The sequence below is a fragment of the Ovis aries genome, chromosome 5, assembly GCF_016772045.2.
Source record: "Ovis aries strain OAR_USU_Benz2616 breed Rambouillet chromosome 5, ARS-UI_Ramb_v3.0, whole genome shotgun sequence".
Classification (NCBI taxonomy): Eukaryota; Metazoa; Chordata; class Mammalia; order Artiodactyla; family Bovidae; genus Ovis; species Ovis aries.
This window is the reverse complement of record NC_056058.1, coordinates 6,573,328-6,599,265: the sequence shown is the minus strand read 5'-3', so window position 1 is coordinate 6,599,265 and position 25,938 is coordinate 6,573,328. Positions and strand designations below refer to the sequence as shown.

At 53.6% G+C, this 25,938-nt stretch overlaps 1 protein-coding gene across 1 annotated transcript in view; it reads left to right on the top strand.

Moving 5' to 3' along the window:
* Positions 1-25,517, top strand: part of AP1M1 (adaptor related protein complex 1 subunit mu 1) — a 29,358-nt gene extending 3,841 nt beyond the window's left edge. Inside the window, exons 2-12 of the mRNA XM_027969478.2 lie at positions 1,827-1,983; positions 4,569-4,636; positions 6,278-6,408; positions 7,763-7,910; positions 16,638-16,764; positions 17,711-17,853; positions 18,297-18,368; positions 18,964-19,122; positions 23,583-23,708; positions 24,436-24,511; positions 24,682-25,517. Coding sequence (XP_027825279.1) covers positions 1,827-1,983; positions 4,569-4,636; positions 6,278-6,408; positions 7,763-7,910; positions 16,638-16,764; positions 17,711-17,853; positions 18,297-18,368; positions 18,964-19,122; positions 23,583-23,708; positions 24,436-24,511; positions 24,682-24,704 — 1,230 coding nt within the window. The 3' untranslated portion in view covers positions 24,705-25,517. The remainder of the gene's footprint in view (positions 1-1,826; positions 1,984-4,568; positions 4,637-6,277; positions 6,409-7,762; positions 7,911-16,637; positions 16,765-17,710; positions 17,854-18,296; positions 18,369-18,963; positions 19,123-23,582; positions 23,709-24,435; positions 24,512-24,681) is intronic.
* The last annotated feature ends 421 nt before the right edge of the window (positions 25,518-25,938 follow it).

The window sequence follows — 25,938 nt, the reverse complement described above, 5'->3', positions numbered from 1 at the left end:
GCAAAATACATAACTCCCTGCTCTTTCCTCAGAATATACTGGGGCCTCAGGGGCTCCGTGCCAATTGCATCCTCCAAAGTTGGATAACCTGGAGTAGAAGGTGGGCTTAGGAAGCCCAGGAGAGCCATGTTTATCGAGTGGAAGTGTCCCTGCAGGGAGTGAGAAGTGGGGTTAGAACCTGGCTCTCCTTTGTTCACTGTATGACCTCAGGCGGGTGGTGCCACCTCTCCAGACATCACTGTTCATTGCTTTAAAAATATCAGTCCACTTTGTAGTGGGTGGGATTTATACGAGGCAGCATATATTCCTGGCAAAGAACATATGAGAGGGTATGTCGTAGTCCCTGGGCCAGGCACCCACAAGCTCACCCACTGGGTGCTGGGTCTCTAAGAGGCCTTCTGAACAGCAATGAGTGCACAGGGTCCCTTGCCCGTAGGCCACAAAGGAGAAACTAGGAAAGGAGGGTTCTTTCTCGGTCACTCGACCACTCTCTCTGGCTTGCAGCAGTAAGACAACGTATTTTATGAAACGAAGATACTGTGGGAAGGAAACGGCAACCCACTCCAGTATTTTCCCATGGACAGAGGAACCTGGCGGGCTACAGTCCGTGGGGGTCACAAAAGAGTCGGGCAGGACTTAGCAAGCATGCGCCACCAGAGGTCCTGAGGCAGGCGGCTCCCAGGCTGGTCGGCGCAGTGGTGCCATTCTTTGCACATAGCTGCGTCCTGCAGCTGGCTGGCCTCAGGGATGCACGGGAGCAGCAGCTGCCCTGGGCAGCATCTCCACATAGAGCCTTGCTCACCGTGGTGTAGCTTCACGCCTCCTTTTCTTTCCTTCAGTGAGTTACGTGTAACTGACTGTGCTCATATAAAGCATATCGTTTGATGAGTTCAGTCACTGTATACATCCAGGAAACCAGGGGCACACACTCTGTCTCTTCCTAAAGGTTCCCCACACCCATGCCTGTCCAGCCTGTCCCCAGGCAGTCACTGATGTATTTTCTGTTACCGTTTCCCGGGATGTGTTTGTTTAGGTGGGATCACATAGTTCCGGTCTCCATCGTCTGGTTTCTTTCCCTTGGCTCAGTGATCCTGAAATTCCCTCCTGCTGTCGCCGGTGTCAGGAGTCATTCCTTTTCGTAGCTGAGCAGTTTTCTGTAGTGTGGTTGGACACAATTCTTGTCTCCACTCACCTTTTGAAGGATATTGGCATTCTCGCCAACCTGAGTCTACTTCAAATAATGCGCTGTGAGCATCCGCACATGTGTCTTCATGTGGACGTGTGGTTTCCTTTCTCTTGGATAAATAAATACCTGAGAGAGGAATGGCTGGGTTATAAGCTGATTTTAGCTTTCTGAGAACCGGTCAAACTTTACCAAAGTGGTTGTCCCATTTCACATTCCCATCAGCAGTGATGCCACACGCCGGGACCCATAAGAGAGGCGAGAAGGGTTTCTTTTCAGGTCACAGGTGGGATCTAGTAGGTGTGCACACTCAGCAGTGCCCCTCTCCTGACAGAGCCAGAAGGGCAGGTGCATGAGCACAGCGTGGAGGAGGTCTGCACTTAGAGCCTGCCGGACACAACCTGGCGTCTCCCCGTGATTCAGTCCTGGACTCTTGCCCCACAGCCGCCTCCCAGGGCCCCCATACAGGACTCTCAGTAGCCCCAGTAGATGTTCACGTGGGGAAGAGCTTTCCTTGAGGAATTCCCTGGGGCGTGGAGATCGAATGGCCCTTTGATGGACAGGCGTGACTGGGGTTCCCAGGAGGGCCGGAGGGTGGTGGAACTCAAGGTAAAAGTGCCTTCCCTCTCTCCCACCCGCCCAGGTGCTCATCTGCCGGAATTACCGCGGCGATGTGGACATGTCAGAGGTGGAGCACTTCATGCCCATCCTGATGGAGAAGGAGGAGGAGGGCATGCTGTCGCCCATCCTGGCCCACGGGGGCGTCCGCTTCATGTGGATCAAGCACAACAACCTGTATCGTATCCCTTTGTCGGGGGTGGGGATGGCTCCTGTGTGGGCTTGTGCACACACACACACACACACACGTGCAATTGAGAGCTGCTGTCCCCAGGGCTGGCTGGATCAGGCTAGCAGGGGGCCATCAGGCACAGCCCTGTCTTCTGGAGCTCCCTGCTGCCTAAGGATGACAAGTGGGATAGAGGTCCAAGGAGCCAGGACGGGTTGCTTGGGGAGGGAACATCCCAGTGGAGACCTGCAGGAAGGCCAGGTGTCTGCCTTAGGTGTCTGCTGGCATGAGGCATGCTAGGCCTGGGTGAAGTCTCACTCGGCAGCTGCAGTGGGGGTGACTGGAGCCCTAGAGTGGGGTGCATGGCAGGAGCGAGGCCCAGTGGTCAGCAGGGTGTGCGCTGCAGGGCCCTGTAGGCAACCACCTGAATGAAGTGTGTTGGAAAGTCTTGGGAGGGTTTCAGGCAGAGGGCTGACACGGTCTGATTTGCATTTTCTGCATTTTCTCTGGCTGCTGAGTGGAGACCGGATTTCAGGGATCAGAAGTAGACATAGGAGGTGGGGGTGGGCAGAAGCCTGGACTGTGAGGGGTGGTGGGATACAGAGAAGGGGAGAGATTCTTCCCCACCCTGCCCAGATCTCAGAGCCCCTTGCTCTCAGGCCCATGGGGAGGCCTGGCTGAGCCAGTTCCCATCCAGGAGGTCTGACCAGCCATCCCGTGGCTTTGGTCAACCCCGCTGGGTGCATTCTGGTATCTGCACTGCTGCGGGCAGAGCCTGGCTCTGCAGCCCACAGCCCCATGTTCCGGTCGCCGTGTGGCTGGAGGCAGGTCCTCACCTCCGCCTGGCCCAGTGACAGCCGTGACCCCTCCTTGCAGCGCTGCTTGCGTCAGCCGAGCTGTGGATGTGCATCACGCCCAGCCACCACGGGCTCTGTCCTCTTTTCCATGTTCTTGGAGACAGACGCGACCTTGCTAGCAAAGATGTGGTCCACGGGCCAGAGCATCCCCTGGGAGTCTGCTGGGAATGCAGAATCCTGGGTCCGTACAGCCCTGCCAGGTCAGAGCTGCATTAGAGCAGGGCCGTCCCTCATGCCGTGTGTGCACGTTGCGGGGTGGGAGGCGTTGGCCCGGGGCGCTTGCCCGCTGCCCTGAGGCCTGGCTCCCTGCAGTGCACCTCTGTTTCTTCACCTCTCTCTAGAGGGGACAGCTCTGCAGAGTGGGGCAGGCAGCCCGTGAGCCAGGAAGAGATTGTCTGAGAAGCTGCCCTGGGTCTGGGCATGGTTGCCCAGCTGTGGGGGGTGGGGGAGTAGCAGTGCTGGCTCAGCAGGAGCCGTCAGACCAGTTCCCAGTGGGGCCCTGGTGTCCATGCATGGGCAGCCAGTGAGGAGACAGCGAGGGCTCGTCCCTCTGGATGCCAGTGCTCAGCGCACCCTGCCTGAGTGGGCATCTGCTCACCTCCAGCCCAAGTTCCATCGTCAGGTGGCAGTCTCCAAGCCCAGCCAAAGGGTTGGAGGTGCCCGTTGCCCCTCCTTAGAAAGCACCTGGAACCCGTGTTGCTTGGACTAGGGAAGCCAGCACTCCCCTGATTGGCCCATCATCCATTTCCTGGGGCCCTGTGCTGGGCCAGGATGAAGCTGGAAGTGGGGTGAAGATGGCCCCTTTCTCCCTCCTGGAGCCCACAGCTTGGCACTGGGGTGGCCAGGGTGCAGTGCAAAGGAACGGTTCTCCCAGGTGATCAAGCCCTTAGGGAAAGAGGAACAGGAAGTTCCCAGTACACACTGACCCCAGGAGCTGGGGACACGTCCCCATGTCTGGAGTGAGTGCCAGTTTACACACATCACCTCGGTGACTCCACTCCCAGGCCCCTATTATGTTGATATCGTTGTTCAGTTCCTAAGCCACGTCTGGCTCTTTGTGATCCCATGGACTGTTGCCTGCCGGGCTCCTCTGTCCATGGGATTTCCCAGGCAGGAATACTGGAGTAGGTTGCCATTTCCTGCTCCAGGGCATCTTCCTGACCCAGGGATCGAACCCACAGCTCCTTCCTGGCAGGTGGGTTGTTACCACTGAGCCACCTGGAAGCCCATGGGTGAGAAAATAGAGGCTTCATTCAGAGGGTTTGCTTCAGGGGGAAGGACCCAGGCTGGAGCCAGAGTCGAAACAGGCTGGGGAGCTGGGAACCTCAGGAGGGTCCTGTAGGCGACGGGCTTTGGAGGAGGGCAGATTGTGCTCCTGGTTTCCGCTCCAGGATGAGTCCCGCTGCTCCCCTGGGGCTGCTCACCTTACTGAAGTGCCCTCTGCCACACCTCGGGCTTCAGCCCTCCGCTCAGGCATCGCCTCCCCTGGGCAGTGCCCCTCACCTGGCCGCTGGGGTGGGTTTCCTGTGCCCCTGCTGCCCCTCTGTCAGCTGAGCGCTCCCTGGGAGCCGGGACTGCCCCTGTCTATGATCACGGTGCCCAGGCCTGGCTCAGACCAGGAGCTGGGGAACCCTGAGGGCCGAGTCAGTGACTGGGGGCAGCGCCAAAACACGGAGGGCACGGGAGTCTGGGCGGTGGCAGCGCCACGTCTGAACGCTCCTTAACTGTGGCCGCCGTGCAGTGGTCGCCACCTCCAAGAAGAACGCGTGCGTGTCGCTGGTGTTCTCCTTCCTCTACAAAGTGGTGCAGGTGAGTTGAGGCTCGGGCCGTGAAGGGCGTCCGTCGCCCTGGCCCTTCAGGTGCCTCCCCATCTCGGCCACCCGAGGGCTGCAGCGTCCCTGGGGGAGCTGGACCCCAGGAACAAGCCTGAGGGAGCTCTACCTGACCCGTGAGTGGGATGCCCCGGCCTTATTCGCCCCTCTGCCTGGTGAGGAGAGGGAAATGGACAGGAGGCGAGGCTCAGGCCAGGGGTGTGCCCTGCTTCCAAGAGGGACAGGTGTGCCCCCAGCTGGCTGTGGAAGGCTGGAGAGTGACCCGCTGAGTCAGGGATTAGGGAGGTGGGTTAAGCAGGAGGAGGGTGGAGCCAAGTTCTGCTCAGAATCTCCTTGGGGGGCCTCTAAAGGCACAGTGGCCTGAGGTCCCACCTTAGAGAGGGGTGACACATGCCAGGCCCAGCTGCCAGCAAGATGGGGAGACAGAGCGGCATGTGAAAAGGCCCTGGGGCAGAAGTGCCTGTGGTGCCCAGTGTTCCCGGACAGAGGGTGGAGCTGTCAGCAGGGTGGCTGGGCTGGGCTTCAGGGTGGGACTTCCTGCACAGGGCCTAGTGAGGCGTTTAGGTTTTGTTACAAGTCTGATGAGAGGGGGATGCCTTTAAGCAGGAGACTGACAAGACCTGATTTAAGATCCTCTCTGGCAGCTGAACAGGAAAAGAACCTAAAGGCAGCAGGGAGGCCAGGGAGGAGGTAGATGGAGGGGCCTGGCTGAAGTAGGGGCTTCATGGGGTTGAGAGTGGACAGTCCGACCCCGGAGGCTTGGGGTGCACCCGGGAAAGCTTTCATACTCCAGATGGTGCCATGTGCAGCCTGCTCAGCAGTCTCCTCCGCTCCACAGTGGGGGGCAGGGCGGTGAGGACATGGGGCAGGAGAGGCCCGACGTGCAGGCTGAGGGGCAGCCGGCATCCCCAAGCTGTCGTGGGCCAGTTGGCGCTGTTTGTGATTTCCAAGGGGCGGCCCAGCAGTTGCGGTCCTGGGGTGTAGCGATGGGGAAGCGGGAAGGAGGAAGGTTCTCCTCCCTGCAGTGACTGGCATTGCCTTCCTTCTTCCGTGTTTATGCTCCTGAAAGACCTTCTGTCGAGTTCCTCTTCCTCTTGGCTCCCCCGGTGCCCCTGCTTTCACCCTCTGAATTTTCTGTTGAAATGGGGCAGGCTTATCTGCAGGCACAACGGTACGGACTGGGGTTCAGGGAGGTCATGAGAGGCCTAAAGAGCTACTTGTCCTGTCCGCAGGGGCCCTTGTCCCTCATCTGAATCACCCCTGACTCAGAGGCAAAGGGTCAGGGTGAAAGAGAAGCTGGGAAGGGGTCCCAGGCCTGGAGGTGTTTGTCAGGGAAAGGATAGTGGGCCTGCAGGGGTGGGAACTCGGGCTTCTGAGCAGGTCTCAGAGGACCCCTGCACACCCCCAGTCTGGTTCCCGCGTCACAGGCAGCCACTGCTGTCCTCCTGCCCACATTCCCTGAGCCCAAGACCTCGTCCGAGCACTCCTGGGAACCAGGCAAACACAGCTTATGAACAGAAGGGCTGTTGGCAGGGGCCTCGGGGCACGAAGTGCAAATGAACTTGTACAGGCGTTCATCCCTCCTCTCACTGATCTGCCTCCCACGGCAACACTGCAGGTATTTTCAGAATACTTCAAGGAGCTGGAGGAGGAGAGCATTCGAGACAACTTCGTCATCATCTACGAGCTGCTGGACGAGCTCATGGACTTCGGCTACCCCCAGACCACAGACAGCAAGATCCTGCAGGAGTGAGTGGGTGGCGTGGGGCCCGGGGACAGGGCTGAGCGGGGGTCAGGCCAGGCGATGTCACTGTGTTGAAGTCATGCGCAGGTCTGGAGGTGCAGGGGGCAGATGTGCATTCCCGTTGCTGGTCCCCTGCCTGTCTCCAGCCCACCAGAAGCTTTCTAAGTTCCTGGGGCAGCTCTGGCTCCTTTCCCACTCAGCATCACTGCCTGGCGTGAGCGTGCCTGCTGTTGCTGGGCCTTCATTTCCATCCACAGAAGTGCGCTCAGTGCCTTGTTTCTGGGGACTCACCTGCTGCTGTTCTGCTTTTGTTTTTCAACACGTTTGTTCAGGTCTGACTGCCTTGGGTTCCAGTTAGCACACGCAAGGTCTTCTTGCAGCATGCAGGCTCCACTCTAGTTGTGGCATGCGGGCTCCAGAGCCAGTGGGCCCTGTAGTTTGCGGCCCGAGGGCTCTCTAGTAAAGGGGCATGGGCTTAGTTGCCCCATAACCTGTGGAATCTTAGTTCCCCGGCCAGGGATCGAACCTGCGTCCCCTCCATTGGAAGGCAGATTCTCAACCACCAGACCACCCGGGAAGTCCCACTGCCTTTGTTTTTACTGTCATAAATGAGATTGTGATGAAAAGTCTCCCTCCTTTGGAATCCTGGGCACCAAATAATGGTCACCGTTGATTAAGCACGTCTGGGGAAGCAGGCCTCTTGTGAGCACTTTTTTCCATTTCAGTTAGTCAGAGCTGCTGTCTTCCCATCTTACAGGGGAAGGGACTCTCTGAGAGGCCGTGTGACTTAAGCACACCCCATATCTGTTGTTCCACAAGTGGAAGCAAACGGGCTTCCCAGGTGTCTCAGTGGTAAAGAATCCACCTGTCAATGCAGGAGATATGGGTCTGATCCCTGGGTTGGGAAGATCCCCTGGAAGAGGGCATGGCAACCCTCTCCAGTGTTCTGGCCTGGGAAGTCCCATGGGCAGAGGAGCCCAGTGGGCTGCAGTCCACAGGGTCAGGTGGCACGTGACTTCTGACTAAACAGCGAGTGGAATCAGGGTCACCAGGTTACTCTCCCAGGGAGGTCGGTGGTCTCTGCATGCCCAGCGGGGAAGCATTTCATGCCCAGCGGGGAAGCATTTCATGCCCACTACTTGTTTTCCTCACCAGCGCTGTCTCCTTGCTGCCCTGCGACTGAGATCTCTGTCCTCATAGTAACTGAAGAGTTTGTTGGGGTTTTGGAAATCGTGATCTTGTTGTGTTAAATGGCCCCAGGTGAAACCAGAGCCTGCCTCTCCTGGCGCCTGCTACAGGGAGGGGCTGTTTTCAATATGGCAGTGCCTGAGCCAGCTAACTCTGAGCCCGGGCCCACAGGTACATCACCCAGGAAGGCCACAAGCTGGAAACGGGGGCCCCACGGCCCCCAGCCACTGTCACCAACGCAGTGTCCTGGCGCTCGGAGGGCATCAAGTACCGGAAGAACGAGGTGTTCTTGGATGTCATTGAGTCCGTCAATCTCCTGGTAGGCTTCCTTTGTTTTTTAAAAAATGTTGTCTTCTTCGTGATTGGAAATAAAAGCAACTTGACTTTTAAAATTAGCAAGGCCCTGAGAAACAGTTTCTGTGTGATAGCAGATCGGCGGGATTCGGTCAGGGCTGCTCACTGCAACCCGAGCTTGTTTCACCTGCGTTCGTTTCTGTCCTTATTTAGAATGAATGCATGCATATCATTAAAAAAGAAATGTATAGGGTTAGACAGCCAAGGGCTCCAGGACTTCCTGGTGGGCCAGCGGCTGACCCGATGCTACCACTTCAGGAGGCCTGGGTTCGACCTTGGTTGGGGAACTAGGATCCTGCATGCCTCCAGGCAAAAGTGAAGCAATAATTAGAAAGCGAGCAAGCGCAGGGCTCCGCAATCAGAAAGGCCACAGCACAGAAGGATTCGTTGTCATCTTTCGGCCGCTCCTGCTGTAGGTTTACAGACATGTTGCTTGTGGAAAACTGAGAACGTAAGGTGTAGTTCTACAGCTGGCTTTTGGAGTTGCTTGGGGTTTGGTTCTTATTGTTTTCTTTCATTTTGTTTATTAAGTTATTGTTAGTTGGTAACTGACCACATCTTCTGTGAATTTAGCACGTGTACAGACTTGTACCCATTATCATAACCGGGCATCAGAACAGCTCCATCACCTCAAACACCTCGCCCATGCTGCCTCTCGGCAGCCACGCCCTCCGCCTGTTCCCGCCCCTGGCAGCTGCTCCTGCGGCCTCCGTCACAGCTTGGTCTTCCTGAGATTGTCAGATGAGTGGAGTCGAACAGAGTGTGTCAGTTTGAATCTGACTTCTTTCAATATATGGCCTTGAGATTCATCCAAATTGCTCTGTTTATCCAAAGTTTATGTCTTCTTTGGTTCATTTATTTTATACTCTGAATCACAGTTGGTTTATCCATTCACCCATCAGAGGACATCTGGGTTGTTTCCAGTGTTTGGCAATTGTGAAGAGTTGCTATGAGCATTTCTGTATAGATTTATGTGTAGACAGAAGTTTCCATCTCTCTAGGGCAAATACCCAGGAGTGGGATTGCTGGGTCATATGGTAAGTGTATGTTTGACTTTATAGGAAACTGTCCATCTACTCTCCAGTAACATTTTTGCATTTTCACCAGCAGTGGGTGAGAATTCCAGTTGCTCCACAGCCTTGCTCAACGGTTTTATTTTTGCCATTCTGCTAGGCATCTCATCATGGCTTTAATGCACATTTCCCTAATGGCTAATGATGTTGAGCATCTTTCTGTATGCCTCTTTCTCATCCATATATCTTTGGAGGTGTGTCTCTTCATGTCTCTGATCATTTTTAAGTTGAGTTTGTTTTCTGATTGTTGAGTTTTGACAGTTCTTTGTGTTGGATAAAGTCTTTTTTTTTTTTTGTCTTTATCCAATGTGATGTGTGATCTGCAAATATTTCTCCTGAGTCTGTCATTTTTCATTCTGTTGGCGTTGTCTTTCACAGAGCAGAGGTTTTTGAGAAGGTCCACATATCCAGTATTTTGGGGCTTCCCTGGCAGTCCAGTTGGTTACCACTTCACCTTCCAATGAAGGGGGTACAGCTTTGATCCCGATTGAGGATCCAAGATCTCACATACTTTTCAGCCAGAAACCAGAACAAAACGGAAACAGTGTTATAACAAATTCAATAAAGGATTTAAAAGTGGTCCACAGAAAAAAATATTCAGGAAAAAAACCAAAATATCAAAATTTTAAACTGATTATGCTCTTGGTGCCATGTCTGAGAACTCATTGCCAAACCCAAGGTCACAGATTTTTCTCCTAAGTTTTCTTCTAAAAGATTATAGGTTTATAGTTAGATCTATGATCAATTTTTAGTTAACTTTTATGTAAGGTATGAGGCTTATATCAATATTTTGCACGTTGAACAATTTTTTTCCTTGTTCTAACATCATTTTTTATTTTTTAATATAAATTTATATATTTTAATTGGAGATTAATTACTTTACAATATTGTATTGGTTTTGCCGTACATCAACATGAATCCACCATGGGTGTACGCGTGTTCCCCATCCTGAACCCCCCTCCCTCCCCCCTCCCCGTACCGTCCCTCTGGGTCGTCCCAGTGCACCAGCCCCAAGCATCCAGTATCATGCGTCGAACCTGGACTGGCGACTCATTTCATATATGATATTATACATGTTTCAATGCCATTCTCCCAAATCATCCCACCCTCTCCCTCTCCCACAGAGTCCAAAAGACTGTTCTGTACATCTGTGTCTCTTTTGCTGTCTCGCATACCATCTTTCTAAATTCCATATATATGTGTTAGTATACTGTATTGGTGTTTTTCTTTCTGGCTCACTTTACTCTGTATAATCGGCTTCAGTTTCATTCACCTCATTTTTTAAAAAAGATTATCCTTTCTCCATTGAATTGCTTTTGCATTTCTGTCAAAAATCAATTTGCTATATTGTACAAGTCTGTTTCTGGTTTCTGTTCTTTTCCATTGATCTGTGTACCTGTTTCTTCACCAGTACCACACAGTCTTGATAACTGTACCTTTATAGTACGTCTGAAAACCAGATAATGTGATTCTCCTAACAGTCTCGTTTTTCAAAATTGTTTAGCTCTTTAGTTCCTTTAATAGAATTTTAGAATCTGCTTGTCTTAGGATTTTGATTGGTACTGCGTTAAATAACTCTGTTAAATCAATTTGGAGAGATTTGATATTTTTAGTATATTAAGTCTCACAATCCATGAGAAATATATGTCTCTCTATATATATTTAGGTAATATTTTATTTCTTTCATCAACATTTTATAGTTTTTACCATGTACAAATTTTCATGTTAGATTTACACCTAAGTATTTCATTTTGGGGAAGCTATCGCAAATTGCTTATTTTTAATTTTATTTGGGAGAATTCACCTGTAAAACTATCTGAGCTTGGAGATTTCTTTTTCAGAATATTTTTCACTACAGATTTCAATTATATAACAGCTATAGAATTGATTAGGTTTTCTATTTCATCTTGAGTGAGTTTGGGTAGTTTGCAGTTTTTGAGAAATTGGTCTGTTTCATTTCAGTCACTGAGTGTGTACGCATAGTGTTGTTTATAGCATTCCCTTATTAGCTTTTTAATATGTGCAAGGTCCGTACTGATACCGCTCTTTCATTTCTGATATTGGTGATTTATGTTGTCTTTCTTTTCTCTTTGTCACTCTTATGAGAGGTTTATCTGTTTCGTTGATCTACACAAAGAATCGGCTTTGATTTCATTGATTTCCCCTATTGTCTCTCTGTTTTCAATTACACTGATTTCTGCTTTTGTCTTCATTGTGATTTTGGCTCACTTTGCTCTTCTTTTGCCAGTTTTTTAAAGTTGTAACTGAAGATACTAGTTTGAAGCCTTTCTTCTTTCTAATACAAACATTTAATGCTATAAATTTCTCTAAGCACTGCTTTAGCTGTATTCTACGCTGATAACATTGGGTTTTGATTTTTGTTGAAAATATTTTCACATTTTCCTTGAGACTTCCATTGACCCATGAATTACCTAATGAAAGTGTATTGTTTAATTTCTAAATGTTTACAGATTTTTCTGTTATCTTGTCATTGACTTTTAATTTAATTGTTATTGTCTGAGAATATAGCTTATATTACTGCCAGTTCTTTAAAGTTTGTTAAGATTAATGATCCAGAATATGATCTGTCTTGGTGAATGTCCATGTACATTTGAAAAAAATGTACACTCTGCCCTTTTTGGATAGAGTGTTCTGTAAATACCAATTAAACTTGGACACTTGTCGTGTTCCGTTTTGTTTCTTCACTCTATCATTTTTTCTTTGTATATATTTTTTAGTGGTTGCTATAAAATACATACTTTCTTATCATTTGCTTAGAGTTAATATTTTACCACTTCATCTGAAATTTAGAAACTCTACTACCCCATTGTAGAGTTGTCCTAATTCTCTCTCTATACTGAAAAACATGTTAGTCAGTGTTAAATATTCTTGCTTTCAATTGCCAAGCATGCTTTAAGGAACTGAGAAGGAAAAGAAGCCTCTCTGCCGCATTTTCCCAGGTATTTACTGTTTCTCTTGCTCTCCTTTCACTCCCAGTTTTCCAGCTTTCCTTCTGGTGCAGCTTTACTTCTGTCTAAAATGCTTCTTGTATCAGTTCTTTCAGAACAGGGCAACAGGCTGCAAATTCCCTTGGTGTTCCTTCATCTGAGAATGTCTTTATCTCACCTTCTTTCCAGAAGGATACTGTCACTGGGTATCAGATTCTGGGTTGACAGTTCTCCCTTAGTACCTTAAAAACGTTGTACCGCTTCCTTATGGGCTCAGTGATTTCTGATGAAAATCCACAGTCACTCACATCAGTGTTCCCCTGTAGGTAATAATAATGTGCAGTTTTTCTCTCGGTGCTTCTCAGATTTTTCCTTTGTCTTTAGTTTACAGCAGATAGTTTATGATGTGTCTCGGTATGGATAGTTTTGAGTTCCTGCTGTTTGGGTTTTGTTGAGCTCCTTGGATCTGCAGACTTCTGTATTCTACCAAACTTGGGATGTTTTCATTCATCATTTCTTCAAATGTGTTTTTACTATTTCACTCTTGCTTCCTTCTGGACCCCAGTAACATAAATGTTAGACCTTTTATGATTGTCCCCAGGGTCTCTGAGCCTCTATTCATTCTGCTCCATCTTTCTTTCTGTTGCTTAGACTGGATAATTCCTGTTGATCAGCTTTCAGTTCACTGACCCTTTTCCTACTATGTTATCTCCATTCTGCTCTTGAGCCCATCCAGTGAGCTTTTAGTTTGTTACTGTATTTTTCAGATCTAAGATTTCCATTTGATCTTTCTCCTTATAGTCTCATTTCTTTCCTGAGACTTTCCAGTTTGACATTTGTTGTAACAGTATTTGTGATTTTTCCCATAGCGGTTTAAAGTCTTCTTCATAGAATCACAACGTCCATGTCAGTATTGGTGTCTATTGATTGTATTTGCATGTGAGCTGACATTTTCATGGTTCTTTGTATGCTACGTAATTTTAGGTTATATCTTGGGTAGGATTCTAGGTCTTATTTAAATTATACAGAAAATGTTGATTTTTTTGGTTTGTTTTAGCTGACAATTGACCTGGTTAGGTTCAGGCCATAAGTTTCAACCCCGAGTCTATGAGCCATGAGTATCAGTTCAGTTTTCAAAGCCTCTGTGCCCTTTGCTATTTGCATCTGTTCCAAATATGCAGTGCCCAGCATTTCATCGGGCCTGGGAACAGTTTGGTTCTCAAGGCCTTTGGCCGTAGGATCTTGTCTGTGCACACCTGGTTCTAGAGAGGTCTGGAGACATAAACAACTTCCTGAGGTTGCTTTCCTGAACCTTTCACTGTCTGCTGTATACCTGTGCTCTCTGGCTGCCTGGGGCTTCCTTTTTTGGATCTGTAGACAAAAACTTAGGGCTCTAGATCCCCACTCTTGTGCTGGTCTGCACTGGGGCTGGAATCCTAGGTTTACCACCCCCACCCCTGGAAAAGCAGCTCAGTTGCCTGGGCCACAGACAGCCGTGAGAAAACTGAAAAGAGGGAGAAACGGGGGATTTCCGTATTCCTTCCGAGCAGCAGGAGTTCCCCTTCTGGCCCTGAAGTCAGAACTAGAGGCTTCTGCAAGCTCTGGCTACACCCCACTGCTCACTTCCACTTCCAGGCTTCTGCTGCATCTCACACTGTGGCGGGTGGGAGACACTGCTCATTCGGCCAGCTCTTCTGGATCCACCTTTTTGGTCTCCCAGTAGTTGCCCATGCATTCTGCCCGGGTTCTTTGTTGTTGCTGACTTTATTGAATTAATTCACGTGCTGTGTCTTTGTTAGTGCTTGGGCTTTTCTCCAGTTGCAGCGCACAGGCGTCTTGCTGCAGTGGCTTCTCGTCGTGGGGCTCAGGCTCCAGGGTGCGTGGGCTTCAGCAGTCGCGGTCCCAGGCTCCAGAGCACTGGCTCGGCAGTTGTGGCGCATGGGCTTAGTTGCGTGGGATCTTCCTAGATCAAGGGTCCGACCCGCGTCTCCTGCATTGGCAGGTGGCTTCTCTACCACGGAACCATCAGGGAAGCCCCCTGCCCAGATTTTATAGCTGTGGTCAGTGTCAGAGAACAGGCGATGGGAACCAGTTCCATCTCACCTGCAGCCTGCCTGCCTCCACACAGAAGACCTCACTCCCAGTACCTGGGCAGACCAGGGCCAAACCCATCACATACCTGCAGCCTGCCTGCCTCCACACAGAAGACCTCACTCCCAGTACCTGGGCAGACCAGGGCCAAACCCATCACATGGGCTCCTTGGGTTGCCCGTTTTTGGCTGTTCCAGCCAGTGCAGAAACGAGCATGATCGCTCATCCTCCTGGGTGTTGGGGCATCTCCCTTGCCTGGGCAGGATCTCTGTTGGGCTGAGTGCCCAGGCATGGAATTTCTGAATGAGAGCACTTTCTAAAAAATTCTTCCAGTGGACTGAATGTAAATGTATCTGCCATCTTATTTTCTAAGCCATGAGGTGACTGTGGCTCCCTGTGCTCCCCTCCTGTCTGAGGACCTTCATCTGGATTGTTTACTGAGCCCAGACATGTTCTTGGGTGTCCTGAGGTGGAGAGGCAAATCCCAGGAGTAGTTGTAAGCAGCTGCCCAGGAGAGCGCTGGGAGCTCAGGGCTGCCCCGGCCCCTGTGTCCGCACACATGGCGCTGTCCAGGGAGCCCTGTCCTCTCATACAAGAGGCAGCACGAGGCAGTGTGGACGTCCCAGGCAGGATAGAGCACGCCTTCCTGAGTCTGACTGCAGAGCTGGCGGCCTCCAAAATCAACACTGGCCTCCAGATTCTGAAAATCTGGTTCTACGGGTATAATTAGCAGCCGTATTGCTGACACTCATCTCCACGCCTGCCCTGGGACGGCACCGGCTGTGGGCCTCCTCCAGCATTGGCCTTAAAGGCTGCGTGGCTTTTATCTCCACTTCCCAAGCCTCCTTTGCCATTGTTCAGCTCTAGAGGGCTGCCCAGCCCCCCTCCCCCAGGGAAGATAGCCCCCCAGAGGAGGAGAACTAAGGGCACTGAGAACCCGCAGAGTAAGGCAGTGGGCATGCCAGCTGCCCAGAGCTCAGGGGCGAGGGGCCGTGTCTGCATGGACTCACGAGTACGTGCTGCCCCAGGCACCATCCTCATGCTGGACCCCGCAGTGAGCAGCCCGACCCGACCCCTCACCAGAGTGTGGATGGAGGTGGATGGGCAGGCAGATGGGGGTCAGGTCACACGCTGCCTGCTGAATCAAGGTCAGCGAGAGGCCAGCGAGGTCAGAGCATGGTGAGTGACGGGAGGTGGAAGGGCCTTCCGTGCTGTTTTGTGCCTTTTTCTGAGTCACTTCCCTCAGAGGTGAAGGTCTTCCATGCCTGCCCACGGCACTTCCAGATATTTGAGTTAAAGATTGGACAGATTTTCCTGCTTCTCCACAGAAATCAGGAAGTCCGGGCCTCCAAAGAGTGGCCCGTAGGCTCAGGTCTCTGAGTTTGTTTTGCTTGCCGGTGTGGATGGGCATCCTCACAGAATGGCACTGTGGGGTGGTGGGCCAGGCTGCAGCCCCAGAACCTCTGCCAGCTGCTCCGTGCCTCAGTGTCCTCATCTCTAAAATGGGGCCGTGGAGACGTGCTGCAGCAGCCCAGCTCCCTCAAGACAGCCCCCGGGTTTCCCCATCATCCTGCTGTGATTTTTACTTTATTTATTTATAAAAATGCATGTATTTTTAACTGAAGGATAATTGATTTACAATATTGTGATGGTTTCTGCCATACATGTGCATACCTGTGGATCAGCCATAGGAATTCATCTGTCCCCTCCCTCTCGAGCCTCCTTCCCACCGCCCTCCCCATCCCACGCCTCTAGGTTGTCACAGAGCACTGGGCTGTGCTCGCTGCGTCATGCAGCAAATTCCCACCAGCTGTCTGTGTTACATACGGTGGTGTATGTTTCCCTTTTGTGTGCCGTCTTCATTCACCCCACACTTTCTTTCCCCGACTGTGTCCACAAGGCTGTTTCCTATGTGCTGTGATACTCAGTTGCACCCTCAGATGCCTTCCAGTCTGCACAGGAGTTAAAAGTCGCCCAAGTCACAGCCCTGCCCAGTCAAGCAGGAACTGCCCAGGCAGTGTTAGAGCTGGGATTGTATTTGCTTAAGTGTAATTGTTACTTTGCATCAGCCCTCAGAGCAGCCCTGGGAGCAGCACCCAGGCAGCTCCATCTTCAACCAGCCCTAGGCTCACCTAGAGCATAAAGTAGCCTCACCTGGCCTCACATGAAGAAATAGATTTCCGGAAAGTGAGTCCACCCTGCTCCGAGAAAACCTCACAGAGCCCAGTGGATGAGCAGACCCTGATAGAATCCCTGCCCAGGCCAGCCAAGCACACAGCCTCCAGCCACCAGGTCTGCCCTGGGCATTCTAGGGGCACCTCAGAGGGGTCAGCCCTCAGAGGGATTGCAGGCGCCAGCATCAGCTGGCCCATCCAAGTGGGAGGAGCCTGCTGTGGCCTGAGACCCAGAGGGCGGGGCCCGTGGGTATCTGCCTTCGGGGTCTGCCCTGACACTGCCTCCTCAGCTCAGGGCACAGAGAGAAGGGAGAGTGGGAGAGGCCGGGAGGGTCACACAGTGTGGTGGGGGACAGTGGCCGTGGGCGCGGGGCCTCCCCTCACCCCCGGGCCCCCCAACCCCCAGGTCAGTGCCAACGGGAACGTCCTGCGCAGTGAGATCGTAGGCTCCATCAAGATGCGCGTCTTCCTGTCCGGCATGCCCGAGCTGCGCCTGGGCCTCAACGACAAGGTCCTCTTCGACAACACGGGCCGTGAGTACCCTGCCCGGGCCCAGGAGCGTCCACCTGAGTGGTCAACACGTTCACCTTAGGCATATTGCCTTAGAAACATTGTCGCGTTGTTTTCAACGGTGAAAACTAGTCAGCTAACGCCTGGGCCTGGAGGACACGGGGGAGTGAAAATCCTCCAGTCCAGTCCCCGTGTCGGCTCTCAGGCCAGAGGTGCAGATGGGAACCTCGATGGTCACACAGAAGGTCCTCAGCCCCGCCCTCCTTCAGGGACTGCAGGGCCGCTCTCCTCCTGGGCCCAGTTTCTGTCCTCACCCCTGGCATTGGGGCTGAGCTGTGCAGAAACCACACACAGTGGCTCGAGCTCACCCTCCCTGGCCTGGGTTTAACATTTTATGGTGTGGCAGCCGGGGTGGCCTCAGAAGCCCAGGGCTGCTGGTGCTCTGGTGTTCCCAAGCTTGACCTCCAGCCTCCCCTCCCACCCACAGGAAGGTTGTCATAGTGACATCAGCAGTAGTGCTCGTGAGGGCCTCTCAGACATCCACCCAGCAGAACAGCTCCCCTCCCAGGACTGGGCTCGACCCTCAGCCTCTCTGGGCTGAGAAACTGAGATGGGATCCCAGGGACGACAGGCCCAGGGCCCTCAGGGGACCCCGAATCATCCCTGAGCACGTCCAGTGGGGTCTGTTCGTCATTCAGCAAACATGTCCCAGGCAGCACCCCAGGCTGGGGGCTCAGAGTGAACCGGCCCACCAGCTCTGCCCTCAGCCCATTGCTGGGATGTGATGGGGCTTCCTGGGGGTGAAGAAAGGCAGGCCACCCTGGTGTTCGGGGCCCAAGACGCGCTCACAGATTTGGAAGCAGCTCTGGTCTGCAGGGGTGGGCCCCAGACAGCAGGGCACCGTTGCTGAGAGTGGCCTGGGGGACCTGGCGTCTGCCTGTCACGCCCTCGCCTCCCCGCTCCCTGCAGGTGGCAAAAGCAAGTCCGTGGAGCTGGAGGACGTGAAGTTCCACCAGTGCGTGCGGCTCTCGCGCTTTGAGAACGACCGCACCATCTCCTTCATCCCGCCTGACGGCGAGTTCGAGCTCATGTCCTACCGTCTCAACACACACGTGAGTGCGCAGTCGCCAGCGCCTGGGCCCCAGGCTCCCACCCCCGCCTCGCCCCGGCAGCACCCCTTTTCCCTGCTGGGTGGGAGCCGCCTCTTCCATGGGGAGTCTCGGGTCTGTGAAGTGACCTGTGGGATGGGCACAGCGCCCCAGGGGCAGCCCGGGCTCCAAGGAGCCTGCTTGTCAACACGAGCCTCCAAACTTTGGTGGGGCAGACCCTTTGGCACCACGGCCCCCTTTCCCCAGCAGCACCCCAGAGTGTCTTCTGTGATGCTTTCTGCATTCTCTCTTGTTCTGACCCATCCTGGCACCGGCTTGGCTTCTCCTGGGAGCCCCTGGTGCTGGGCTCACACCAGGCGCAGTGGTCACTTGCCCTATTTCCCCTCTGTGAAAGGGAGCTTTGTAAAACGACTAGGCGAGAACGCCGTGTTCCACCTCCCCTACAGGTCAAGCCCTTGATCTGGATCGAGTCCGTGATTGAAAAGCATTCCCACAGCCGCATCGAGTACATGATCAAGGTGCGTGTGTGTCCTGCACGCAGCATCAGCCGGATGTGCAGGGCATAAGAGGGGGACAGGGCCGGCCCCGCCTGGCACGGGCCTTCCGGACTCTCTGGCCTGCCCAGTGCCTTTGACACAGGGTCCTAATGCAGGACTGGGGGCACACTGGGGCTCTTGTGCCCCCTTCCCCGGGGCTGAGCCTGTGGCTGTCATCCATGTTGTTTCCCTGTGAGCTCGCCGAGAGTGGGCCTGGGACACAGGACACACCGCCCAGGCCCTAGGTGCAGCCACTGTGGAAGCGGGCTGTGGCTGAGTGTCCAGGTGGCGCACTTCGGCCACCAGGGACCTCATCCATCCCAGGCCAGTCTGGGTGATGCAGACATTGTCCCCAGAGGCCAGGACCGCAGAGAAGGATGGGAAGCCCCAAAGGCTGAGGAGACAGGCGGGCAGGTGACCTTCCAAAGTTGAGCTTAAAGAAAACCTCAGAGGGCAGGATAGGCTGGGGGAATCCCACAGGCCAGGCTAAGGGGTTTGTGGCCCTTGGGGAGCAGGCTGGGTGGGAGCTGGGCTCACTTTCTCCCTCTGCACCCTTGGGGCACTGCCTCATCTCCAGGCCAAGAGCCAGTTCAAGCGGCGATCAACAGCCAACAATGTAGAAATCCACATCCCTGTGCCCAACGATGCCGACTCACCCAAGTTCAAGACGACAGTGGGGAGCGTCAAGTGGGTGCCCGAGAACAGTGAGATCGTGTGGTCCATCAAGTCCTTCCCGGTGAGCACCCTCTCGGCAGGGCGCCCCCAGACCCCCACCCCCACCCGCCTGCTCCCTGGGTCCCGGGCAGCGTGGCAGCCTGAGCGCTGTGGGCCCCTCAGGCCCGGGGCTGGGATCCCCGCCTGGGGCTGCGGGGAGGCTCAGAAGGGAGGCTGGGTGGAGAACAGGGCCGGGTGGGGTGGGGGTGCTCCAGCTTCCTCCTGTGTGTGCAGAGTCAGCACAGCGCCCCCGCCCCACCCTCCTGCTGCCCTTCTCTCTCTGCCTGCCACTCCTGTTTGGAGCTCAGCTTGCCTCCAGGGGTGCAGACTGCCTGCCTTGGGGCCAGAGCAGCACCGGCTCCAGGAACATAGAGCGCCTGCTGCCCGACCCACAAGCTGGCGTGGGAAAAAGGAGCAGTTGGATTGATCCAGGGTTGAAATTCTTACAAAATCCACGCACCTGGCTGGTGTTCAGGGTTTGGAGCACTGGAGTCTGGGTTTGTGGGCAGAGTGCCCAGGGACTGGAAGGCAGGAACGAGGCTGCACGGACCGCACATTCCTCGTGGGGAAAAGACGCAGCGCCTTTTCGCTTTGTCTCGGGGCCGCTTGTGTTTCTTGCTCTGGAAGCTGTAGTAGCTGTCCTTTTGCTCACTTTTCTGTCAAGTGTGGTCACTCTCTTGCTGGTTTCCAAAAGCTGTTTGCATGTGGGCGAGGGGAGTACTTTTTCTTTGATAGCAGTTGCAAATGGTTTTCCTTAGTTTGGTGTTTGTCTTTCAGCCTCGCCTCTGGAGTATTTTCGCTTTGTAATCTTTTTGATTGTGGTAGTTTTTTTTTCAGTTCTCATGGGTTCTTAGATACTCTTTCATATGTTTGCGGCAGTTGCAGTTACCCTTTTTCCTCTCCTATTCTTGGGCACCTTATGACTCCTGGCATCTCTCTGCTTCTGTTGCTGTCTCCATGCCTGTAAGTGGTGGTGGAGAGCAACCTCCTGGCTTTGCCTCCAGCCGGAACTGCTAGGGTTTCCCTTTTTCAGTGTCTTGCTGCTTTGGGCTGCAATTTATTCCAGTTCTACTTGGCTGTGTTTTTAGCATAAAACAGCAACAAATTTAGCCAAATGCTAAATGTCTGTCAGTTCGGATATCAACACAGGATGGATCTTGAACCATCCTTGCATTCTGGCAGGCTCCAGTTGGTCATGATATGTCTTCTTTGATGAGCCATTAACTCTGTTGGTTAACAGTGTACGTAGTATTTTTACATTGAGATTCATGACTGAGACTGACTTTTTTTTTTGGTACCTCTGTCTCAACAGGTATCAATATTGTACCTGTTTCATAGTTTTTTTTTGTCTCCCTCTTCCACGCTGCAGAACAGCTTTAAAGTGGCCTTGAGATCATCTGGCCTTGAGAGGATTGATAGATTTGGCTGTGTGTGGCCATCTGTATCTCTGTTACTCTTTCTAACTCATCTGTGGAAATTAGGCCATTTCGAGTTTCTATTTCTGTTGGAGTCAGTTTGGGTAAATTTGTATTTTCCTACAAAATTATCCATCCTAACCAGGTTTTCAAATCTGCCTGCACAGAGTTGTAGAAAGGGGGCTCTTTTTCCCCTTCTCTTACGACAGTGACTTCTCCCTTGTTATACCTTGTTTGGCATTTTTGTTACTTCTTTTCCTTGATACGGTTACCTAGCGGTTTGTCTATTTTTTTTCCAGATTCACTTTTTAGTTTGTTTGTCATATTTTCCAGTTTTATAAGTCTTTAATTTCTTCATCCTTTGTCCTGACTTTCAAGTTTTTAAACTTTTATTATTTTCTTTTAAAATTTGTATTGATATAAATATTTAAGCCACAGATGTTCTTCTGAAGCCTGCCTTAGCTATATAACCCATAGAACGGGCACGTAATATTTGATACTATTATCTAGAAATTCTGTAATCAAATGAGTATTTTTTCGTTTTGTTTGTTTTCTGTTTTTCTGGTCTAAGGGCCTTTTCTTTTCCATTTTATCTTCACTTTGAGTTTGGTGCATTGAGGTCAGAGAAGGTTACTTGTGCTATTCTGCTTATAAGCTTTATTGAAGTATTCACTGTTTGTAATGTAAGGTCAAAGTTTGTGAATATCCCATATGTACTTGAGAAGATAAGGCCCCTGTAACTGGGGTAGAGACCTTGGCACGAGCATGCTATGATGCCGTGGCGGCATCAGCCACACAGGGAGCTGGGTCGCTCTGCCTTCTCTGGCTCCTCTGGTTCCTGTTTCATCTCTCGTAGCGCCTGCTTAACAGAAGTTGCTGCCGTGTCACTTGGTGCATAGATGCTCATAACTCTTGTGTCTTCCCTGTGGATTTGTAGGACAGCAGCCTTTCAGGCTGTGAAAATTGTCCTCTGCACCTGGAATTCTTTGCCCTTAATTCTCCCCTGTGGCAGCAGTCCTGCTCTTTTTTTTTTTTTTTTTTTTAAATCTTTTTTTAAAAAATTTTTGGTTGCACTGGGTCTTCATTGCTATGCATGGGCTTTCTCTAATTATGGTGAGCGAAGGCTGCCCTCTAGTTGCCGTGCGTAGGCTTCTCGTTGCAGGGGCTTCTGTCCTGTAAAGCACAGGCTCTCGGGTGCACAGGCCTCCGTAGTTGAGTTGCAGCTCGCGGGCTGTAGAACGTGGGCTCAGTGGTTGTGGCACACGGGCTCAGTTGCCTTGCGGCATGTGAGACCTTCCCCAACAGGGATCAGATCTGTGCCCCCTGCATTGGTCGACAGATTCTTAACCACGGGACCGCAGGGAAGCGCAGCCCTGCTCTGCTTTGTTTGACTTTGGCCGGCATGCCTTCACCCTTTCTCGCTACTGGTTTCATCTTTCTGACTCTGCTTTTACAGTGTAGAGTTGGGTTTTGGTCTGTGAGCCAGTCTCCAAGTCTCATTAATAGAGGAAATTAAACCCATTTACATGGACCTGATTGACACAAGGTAGGCTTGCAGACTTCTGCCACCCACCGGGGAGGGCCTACCTCTACGCATTCTTTTGCTTTCATTTTCCACTTGGTTTTTCTGAAGCTTAGGGTTTTGGTCTGGTTACTGTTTCATGCAAACACTGATGGAGCTGGTTTTCTTCCTTTGCTGCCTGTTTGTCTGTTTTGACTATAATTTTATTAATCTGGGCTGTGCTGGTCTTCACTGCAGCGTGGACTTCTCTCTGGTTTCGGTAAACAGGAGTGGGGCCCACTCTCCAGTTGTGCTCGGTCTCCCCACGCAGCGGCTCCTCTCGCCATGGAGCACAGGCTCTGGGGTGCGTGGGCTCAGTACCTGCGGTTCCTAGGCTGCACAGCACAGGTTCCTCAGTTGTGGAGCATGGGCTTAGTTGCTCCACAGCCTGTGGGATCTTCCCAGATCAGGGATCGATTCTGTGTCTCCTGCGTTGGCAAGCAGACTCTTTACCATTGAGCCACCAGGGAAGCCCTGCTTTGTCTATTGCTGAGGCTGCATTATTCTCCCCTTGTTGTCCCAGAATCTTCACTGAGCACACAGCACCAAGTCAGGCAGAGTCCACACGCCTGCACTGATGAGCAGATCCTGACCTCTCACTTCATCCCTGAAAGGGGAGGGTGAGCACAGCACTGGAGAGGCAGAGCTCTGCGCTGCTCTGCCGAGGCCGTGCAGAGGCAGCCCTGGTCAGCAGTGACTCCTGTTTCCAAAGGCCTGAGGATCAAAACCCTCCGTGTCCTGGTGTGATGAGAGCTGCATTTCCTACTGCTCTCTGCAGTTCTGTGTTACTCACCAGGCACTGGGACAACCAGGCCAGGACTCCTGACCCCTCATGGCTGAGAGTTCAGTCGCTCAGTCGTGTCCGATTCTTTGCTACCCTGTGGACTGTAGCCTGCCAAGCTCCCCTGTCCATGGGATTTCCCAGGCAAGAATACTGGAGTGGGTGGCCGTTTCCTCCTCCAGGGGATCTTCCTGACCCAGGGATCGAACCAGCATCTCCTGCATTGGCAGGTGGATTCTTTACCACTGCACCAGCAGGGCAGCCATTCCTTCCCCCGCTACAAGTCCCAGCTCTGGAGTCCGCTTCCAGGGCCAGAGCCTTTCCCTTCCAGGGGGAGACCTAGGGCCAGCTCGTCAGTCCCAGGCAGCCCTGTCGCCCCGTGCCAGCGCTCGCTCTTCCTCTCCCTCCTTCCTCCCCAAGGCCTAGTGTTCTTCTTTTCCTCGACGCAACTAGGCTTCTGTGCCTGGGAACTTGTAGCAGTTTCTCTTCATCCTCAGAATTAGAGGATGAATTTTCCCTAGCGGGGCTGGTGTGGGCAGCCCAGGAGGCTTAGAGGATAAGGTAAGTGTGAGTGTGTTGCAGGAGCCGAGGCCCAGGGTGGCCACAGACCGTGCAGGAAGGGACTCGTTGGCCAGGCCCTCAGCCTGGCATTCTCCAGGGGCAGCTGTTGGATGGACCTGCCAGGGCCTCCGCCTGACCATCTCCTCTGTGGTCTGCTCCCGCAGGGCGGCAAGGAGTACCTGATGCGGGCCCACTTTGGCCTGCCCAGCGTGGAGGCAGAGGACAAGGAGGGCAAGCCCCCGATCAGCGTCAAGTTCGAGATCCCCTACTTCACTACCTCTGGCATCCAGGCACGTGCAACCAGGGCAGCCGGGGCCCCGGGGCAGACATGGACAGGCCCAGCGGGGCCTCTCAGGGGCCAGGCACCAGTCCAGGCTCAGAGGGTTGAAGGTGACAGACACGAGTGCAGCCAGTTAGCGAAGGGTGCTAGCTGACTCGTCCCAGCACTCCAAGCTGCTCCCCAGCCCTGCCCATCTCCGTGGGCGCCCTGCCCATCTCCGTGGCCGCCCTGCCCGTCTCCGTGGCCGCCCTGCCCGTCTCCGTGGGCGCCCTGCCCGTCTCCGTGGGCGCCCTGCCCGTCTCCGTGGGCGCCCTGCCCGTCTCCGTGGGCAGCCTGGCCCTGATGGAAAGAGGCCTGCAGTGGTCTGCTCACACCTGACCTGTGCTCCAGGCTCAGAGATGCATTCAGCCCCCAAAACTAATGTCCACACACTTGCCGCTGTGGGGTCCATTTTCCTGGCACCTCCACGGAAGCCCTGTATGGGGCAGAAAACCCTGGGATTGACCCCTTCTCTAGGAATCTGCTAGAGGGTCGTGCCTGCGAGTGCACATCTGGCTCTTGCCGCACCTTCTAGAAGCATCTCCACCCTCCCCCGGCCTGAGTGTGAAATAGACTAATGTGCTTCGCCCTCTCCCTCGCCCTCTTGGTCTCAGCCCAGCCCCAGGAGGAGTGGCTGGGTGGGCAGCCAGGAGTGGGGCCGCGTGTGCATGCTTAGGGCCCTGATGCCTGTGCCGCAGGTGCGTTACCTGAAGATCATCGAGAAGAGTGGCTACCAGGCCTTACCGTGGGTTCGCTACATCACTCAGAACGGAGGTGCGTGCGACCCGCCCTAGGGGCAGGGGGGGATTGCTGAAAAGGCCCCTGGTGGGCGTGCCTCTGTCCCCAGGGTGGTGCTCAGGGAGCAACCTCAGGGTCAGGGCAGGTGGGGCGGCCCCTCCTCCAGGGTCAGAGCAGACAATGGACGCCCCCCTCCCTCTTTGTAGATTACCAGCTCCGGACCCAGTGAGCAGCCGTGGTGGCCCACCCTCCCAGCCCGGAGGCTCCCGGTGGAAGCGCCTGCCCAGCCTGCTGGAGGGAGGGGCTCCCCTGGACCCTGGCGCCCCTCCAGGCTCCACCCAGGAGCCCCTCCTCCCAGGTGCACCTGCTCTGCCGCCGCCACTCTCACCTCCCAAGTCCCCTTTTCCCAGAAGAGGCTCATCTTCAAGAGGTCTTGTCTCTCAGTCCCTGAGTCAGTTTAGGGAGAAGGAAAGGCATCTTTCCCTCCAGAGGTCAAATACAGCCTTCTGTGCTGTTCCGCTCCCGGTCACAGAAAGAGTGGGAAGCACCGCCCGGGCCGCGCTCTGGCCAGGCTGGCAGGGCTGCCCTCGTGCTGCCACTCTGTTGGATGCCGTGGGTTTATCGAGCATTCCTAGATTTTGTCTCCGGCCGTCGCTGTGTATGTGATCCTCGCTGTCTGTGCCTCCCTCCCCCGTCCTGAAGCTCTCAGGCAGCACTTAGCGAGGACAGGCTTCCCCTTCCTCGCCCTCCTCCCCAGTGAGGCTGACACCGGTTTGCCCTCTCAGCACCTGGCGTTTCGACTAGAGGCTCCTGGTCTGGAGCTTTGAATAGAGACGCCTTCTCAGGGCCAGCCCGTGCCACATGATGCTGTCACTCAGCCACATCAGTGTTTGTCCCGCCAGGGGAAGAGGGGTCCAGCGCGGGCCCCCAGCCTCAGAGGGTGGGGGTCCCAGGCCATCCCCATCTGTGCTTGGACACCGCCGCCCCCAACCCTGTCCATGTTTGTGCCATGAGTACATTAAACTCCATCGGTTAAACATGCCTTCCGTCTGGTACAGCGTTGTGCTGACTCCTGGGTGCCCAGGAGAGGGGTAGGCGCACACCAACCTGAGTGGGGCACCAGTCCCTGGGGCCCCTATGTCCCCTGGGGAAGACGGGACCAGGCAATGAGCAAGCAGAGCCATTGCCCAGGGGCCTCCCAGAGGGGCTGCAGAGGGGAGGGCTCACGGGCAAACGTTTCCGTCCCGTCTGAGATGACCGTCACAGCCCTCGGCCCTCGGGCCACCAGCAGCCTGCTCCCCTCCGCAGCCCAGTGGGCTTCCTCAAGAGTGTGGTCCTGCTGCCAGCAGCATCAGTGTCCCCCCGCACGTGCAGGCTCACAGGCGCCCTCCTTTACCCGCCGTGGCAGTCTCTGGAGGTGGGGCCAGGAGACCGGCTAACAGGCTCTGCATGTGATTCATACG